Source organism: Rhipicephalus sanguineus, chromosome 9, assembly GCF_013339695.2.
Source record: "Rhipicephalus sanguineus isolate Rsan-2018 chromosome 9, BIME_Rsan_1.4, whole genome shotgun sequence".
Taxonomy (NCBI): domain Eukaryota; kingdom Metazoa; phylum Arthropoda; class Arachnida; order Ixodida; family Ixodidae; genus Rhipicephalus; species Rhipicephalus sanguineus.
The window spans coordinates 90,185,103-90,191,528 of NC_051184.2; the positions used below are offsets into that span (position 1 = coordinate 90,185,103).

The window sequence follows — 6,426 nt, forward strand, 5'->3', positions numbered from 1 at the left end:
TGAGACATCATGATGATGAGATGATGGTGAGAGCATAGGCTTTTGTCTGTGCTCTCCTTAGCATTTACTAATGTGACTGTCATTTTTCTTATATCTGATCGATTTTTATATCCGTGTTTGTTCAATCATATCTACTTGTGTAAGCCTTCATGCAAGTAAATACATTCAAACACAGATATGATGAAAATCTTTGTCTTGTCACCTGCAACCCAGTTTTTGAGCTCGAGAATTTTGATTCGCTTGCAGCTTTGCAAGAGTGGTGCTGTCACGCTTAACTCTGCGCCGTGAAATGTCGCAGGTCCTGAACAAGATGGCAGCCACCAGTCTGGTTAGCACGGCGTCGGCAACACAGCCCGTCGTCGGGGCGATCGAACGGCCTCACCCGGAGGTTCCCGACGAGTGACGTGGCGGCAGGAGCCACCAGTGTTCCGCATGCAGAATCTCTCTGCTCCTTCGCCATTGCATCCATCCCTCCATCACACATTGAGAGTCGATTAAAGAAAAAGAAAATCGCAGAACTGGGACCAAACAAAGCGCTGTCGCAGCGCGAACAGCGTTTTCACGCCATGAAAAACTGCTCCGGTGCTGTGCGGGTGGAGCATTTCGTGTTGTGCGCTGTGGTGACAAGTGCCGTAGTTGCTCTTTACTTAACGCACAGTTTGCCGGGACATCACGCCCCCGTGTTGGACGGTGAACGGGGAGAAGAGAAAAAGCTTGTGGGATGTGATGTGTGTTTTCTCGTGTGGCTCGTGTAGAGTCTGTCTTCGTCACAGCTGTGTGCAGCATTCTTCGCGATTGTGTTGAGGCAGGTAGAGTGCTGCCGCCGCACTCTTTACTTAGTCTGCCCAGTCGAGGTTGTTGAGCTGAAGTTGGTCCTGTCCATGTCCTCGAGAAAGTGACCATATCGTTAAACAAAAGTCACGTTAATGGAGTATTGTCTTTATTGTTTGTGGTCTACTAGGCCAAGGAAGAAGAAAACGCGTAAATTGGTGCCGATCATCATCTTCGTAGCTTTTGTGCCACAGTGAACGTTGAGATACCTTAAGCCTCTAGCTGGTACCCTCAGGCCTGTCTGTACCTGTAAATGGATTGCGACATGGAACATCTTTCTTGGCTTCCGATGAAGCACTGCGCCGCCCCCTGACCGAAGTGAACATTGTATTTTGGTAGTTCTAGCCTGTTGATTCGTGCAGTGTGCTTACTTTGGTGAAGCGTTGACACACTTTGCAGCAGACACTGCTAGTGCTTGGTTACAAAACTGTAGTGCAGAAATTGCCTAGAAATGTCAAAGAACATACGCCACTTCTGTCAAGGTCAATGTCACCCTCCATTTTCCAGCGTTGGAGGGACCATTGAGAGGAATGTTTATGAACACCGGAACTTGTGATATCAGCTCTTCAAGAGTGCATATGGCACAAATGTCAAAATTAGTTCAAATCGCAGGACACGCATTACAACTGCTTGCTGCACGTAACTGTCAGTATAGACATACCAATTCGCTTGGCATTCATGACCACTTTCCTGAGCAGTTGTATCTTGCCGCAGGTGAAAAACATTCATCTGGGTGTCAAACATTCATCTAGGTGGAGAAACAGGCATTTGTTTTCATAACCTTTTTGCTTGGGCATCTGTACTAGGGCCAAGGTACTGAAATATTGTGAACCATCATCTTGGATATCAAGAGGTCTGCCGCTTCGCCAACGTTTGAGGCAAACCCTGCGTCATGTCGTCGGCCGAAGGTTTTTCCGGGCGTGCACCGTCTCGCGAGACCTTTGACGCCAGCAGCAACGCATCAGGTCGTGCTGCCGTCGAAGCCAGAGACTTCTTGCGGCATGACTAACTACGTCGAGGTGTCCATCGCATGGTTGCCGTTGCAAACTGTGCTTTTCATCCCACTGTGGACACGAGGAACATCATTTGCCAGAAAGTGCCTTTTACGAACACACCACCACTGACCGAGTTGGAGGATTGTGTGTGTGTGTGTGTGCAGAGTTTAAAACCCGAATTTTGTGTGGTGCCGTGTGGGGGAATGCACATCATCTGTGACGGGCGTTTCGAAGGATACGAGACGACTCGATCTTCTTTCGTTGCTTCGTTTTGCTACTTCTTTTAAGATTACAAGTGTATATCGTGTTGTAGCATAGGTGAAGTACCCAAAGAACAAAAAAAAGTGTCACCTTGTTGACATTCATTTATACATTTCCTTTTTTTTTAATGTCACGCCCATTTTAAGCGATACGTTTTATTTGTGTAGCAGTGCACATTGCGTCACATACATACACTTGCCTTGTTTTTAATCGTAAGCACGTGTTCCGTCTCGGGTGAAAGACGTGAGCGCTGCAAATTTTTGTACCGTTGCTACTAATGTCAGAGGTGCATTTTCGTCGCGCTGGTGAAGCGAAACCCGGCCAGACTTGGCACAGATTTTATTTGCCCCCCTTGGCGGTGTTTTTAAGTCATGCAAGCATACTTTCTTTTTTTCATTGTTGCCTCTGGAGAGCTGCAGATGGTAGTCATAATCGTAGTGGTCGTTTCATTTTTATCTGCGGTGCAGGAGAGCGTTCATTGTCGGTATTGCGTAGATGTGATTGGTTGCTTTTGCACGTCTGAAAGCGTAGAAGGTCGCGCATTTTGGTTCTGGCGCAAATTACTGAATCTGCATCTAACCATTGTTGTTTCAGTGTGCAGCAATTGAAGTAATATAAAGATGTGACTAGCAAAGAGGATAAGCTGCGTATTATTCATTACGGTTAATGCTGTTTACTACTAATGGTAGCCATGGCGGCTTCTGCATTTTGTGTTGTTTAGTCTGCACCAGCATGAGTACAATGGAAATGGACACTGGACACAAATGTTCACATAAACGCAAGATGTTTCGGCTCCCGCATGGGAGCCTTGTTCACAATGAAAAATGAACGCTCAAACAGTCCGGTTATGTATGTTTTAAAATGTGACATAGGCAATTTGCGTGCATGTGTGGGAAGTTGCCATCATTACGATTAAGCGTGTCCGTCGTCTGGATTGTCAGAGATTCGATATAAAGCCAAGAAGTCCAGTTCTTTTCTCTTACCGTTATTCTCGGTAGACTGGGATAAGGCAAAGATAACAGAGTGGACTTCTTGGCTTTATCTTGAATCTCTGACAATCCAGACAATACACGTGCTTAATCATAATGCTTAATCACATGCTTAATCATAACTTCCCACACATGCACGCACGTTGCCTACGTCACATTTTAAAACATACATAACCGGACCGTTCGCGCGTTCATTTTTCATTGCGAACAAGGCTCTCGTGCTGGAGTCGAAATGTCTTGCTTTTAGTGAACATTCGTGGTTGGTGTCCATTTTAATTGTCCTCATGTCTTTTCCCAACCAGACGGGTTTCTCTCCGGCTCTTATCTTCTGCACCAACACGAGATGGCGAGGGTGCAGACTTTGTAAAATTATTCAGGTATATGAAGGCCGCAGAGAGAAGAGTGGTTCATTCATTAAACTGGCCATTTATAAATTCTCTAAATTGAGAATCTAGATTTTAAAATTTTGTTTGCTAGAATGGCCGACAATTGTCAGAGAAGAACCAGCAGAGAGTGGTGTGATCATGCGCAAGGGGATAGTTTCTGCCAATCCTGAAGTAACCCAGAAGCAGTGGATCATTGGTGAGCTTCGCAAGATAGCTGGTCCAGTACGGAACAGACCATTCCTTGCTGGACACTGTGTTTGACCAAAACCGCCAATGTTTTTTTCGTACAAGGCCACTTCTGCAGCTCTCTTGTAGTGTGTATGTACAAACGCCTTTTTTTTTTTTTTCTAAATAACATCACGTTTTTGTTGAAAAAGTATTGCACCAAGTAATGTTCTCGTCATCACAAGACGTGCGTTTTCCTTTTCACGTTCACAGTATGCAAATTTGCACAGTTTCATTTCAGTGTTTCTGTTTTATATCTTTTTCTCGATTCCTCGTACTTTCCACGTACAATATGAGCCCATCAAAAACGTTTTCGTGATCCCATTTGTGCAAATGAACGAGAGGAAATAGCAAGCACTATTTATTGGTAGCAAATACGCAATACGAATGTGATTTAATAAAGGGAAACATAATTTTATGACATGTGGGTCCGTGTTTTAAAGCAATTTTACAAAATAGCTGCTGCACTTGACGCTCGCATTTATTGCTTGGCTGCGGTTCTGTTATGTCGTGTTTGTTTTTTTTGCTGCCATTGACCATACAAATGTTCAGAGGCATGACTAGCATATTAGTGGGATAATACAGTATCAACAAACTGCACTGAAGTCAATGTCTAGCCCACTTGTAGAATATCGGCTATTACTTATTAATATCGATGAGGACAGCATGGCTGTCATATTTTCCTGCAGCCTATGGCAGTATGCCGTGGATGGAATGAACATTCCGTCCGAGAGCGCCAAATGTATGAGCATAAACTGACTCAGACAGATAAACAAATGGACAGAATGAAGGTCAACCACAGTGAAACCTCATTACAAGGGATACTCAAGGGACCAGGGAAATGTCTTTTGTGACCAAAAATTCTAACAACACTGGGGAGTCTGACTAGACAACCTTATTATGGTAGTACATTAGCATCAAAGTGTGTTTAAACACTTCATCTCAGGATGGCTCAAAGGGCCCCTAAACCACTTCCGATAATTTTTAACATTTCAAGTAAACGCGCGCATCGAGTTCAGAAGGCTGCCACGATGAACAATGCCAAACGTGGCAACGCTACGAGCCGCAGGTGCCCCACAAATTCCAAGAAACGATCCCTTTTCATCTCTGGGCCTTTCGGCAATCCCCAGCCCCTCAGCCTCCGTCATGAGTTCAACATTCTCGTCTGCTCGTCATCCACAATACCTGTTTGTCTGCTCACAGGTACGTGTGCTAGCCACTCTTCCTACTCGCAGGGTGAGGAGCAGCACTTGGCCAAGAGGAGAGACGAACCGACGAACGGAGCATAGTGAAGGAAAGAGCGAAACAAGCGAGGGCCTCTTTTGGATAATCAAACGCGTGCAACTACGCTATTACGGCACCGTTTTCGAAAAATTCTCACAGCAACGTGTTCATTGTGCACTCGTGGACAGCTGCAACGCTACAACTAAATTTCAATCTCTGGGTGGTTTAAGGCCCCCTTAGAGGAGTCACTCGTAGTAGTTTAAGGCCCCCTTAGAGGAGTCGCTCGTAGTAGTACACTCAAAGCTCAGTGTAAGGAAAATGGATATAATAAATTGTGTATAATGAAGTAAACAAAGAACAGTCTTGTCGTAGGTACATTGTTGCAAATATAGATTTATAACAAATTTTTGGATTTAACGAAGTTATATTAGTGTCAGATGGGACTTCATTGTAATGATGTTTTGAGTCTGTTTTTAGTGACTGCAGATTGCATTAGCTTCCTTCCCTACTTCTGGAGGTAAAGCACTTCACTTTTGCAAGCCTAGTAGCGACATGTACAAAGGGATTCTAATGCATAGGTGTCCGTGGATTCTTGTATGGGACCGGACGCCAGGAACGGTGTACGCAAAAAGAATGGTAAGTGTGGAAGGTATAAGAGGGTTTTCTAATGTACATTCCGAAAACCAGTGTCTCCGCATTGTAGCTAAGCATACTTGGCGTTGTGGAAATGGGAACAGGACAATTGTAACCATGCAGTCGTAAAAAGTAACACCATTATAGTGATAAATAAGGGTGTTTGAATACTATTATAAAACATGAAATCGAATAGTGTCCTAGTTGATTCGCTGCTTGACTCAAACAACCATTATTTGTAAATACGAATATTTTTCTAATAAGTCTCCAATTTTGAGATGTCAACTGCACCCAAATAAGTACAAAAGTGCGAAGAATTTCATCCCTGCGGACACAGTGTAGCCACGAAGTATATAAGCTTATTTAGTGGAGTCTGCTGTATACGGTACATGGAACATTGCTTTACCACCTGCCAGTTTGCTCCTGGTGCTCCGTTTGTGCCTTTCGTGCTGGAACTATGCATACAAGGATGCTGACATAATTTGATTACAGCAAAGCTGCATATGACTAGGCCATTCATAACTGGGCAAACACGTAATCAACAATGAATTACCATCATCATGAACGGCCTTTACCTTCAAAGAGTGGAGCTGGTGGCATTCCTCTCTGCCTCACCCTTACTTCCTTTCCTCACCCCTTGATATACTATACTATACGTGGCTATGCTATGCTTCCTTTCTGTCTCTCTCTCTTCGATTCTCTTTCTGTCATGGTCTCTGTTTCTTCTATCGCTTTTTTGTCTTTCTTCTCTTTCTTTCTCTGTATTCATTTTCTCGCACATCCGAGTTATTGCATCCCTCGCTGGACTAATCAGTGCCTCCTCAACCTCGCTTCCCTTTCCCACCGCTTGCTATACTATACTATGCAAGGCTATGCTATGCT

The 6,426-nt window shown here is 44.2% G+C and overlaps 1 protein-coding gene across 1 annotated transcript in view; it reads left to right on the top strand.

Annotated features, from left to right (window-relative positions):
* LOC119406001 (mesoderm induction early response protein 1-like) overlaps positions 1–4,108 on the top strand; it is a 59,785-nt gene extending 55,677 nt beyond the window's left edge. The window contains 1 exon segment of the mRNA XM_037672831.1: positions 299–4,108. Coding sequence (XP_037528759.1) covers positions 299–403 — 105 coding nt within the window. The 3' untranslated portion in view covers positions 404–4,108.
* The last annotated feature ends 2,318 nt before the right edge of the window (positions 4,109–6,426 follow it).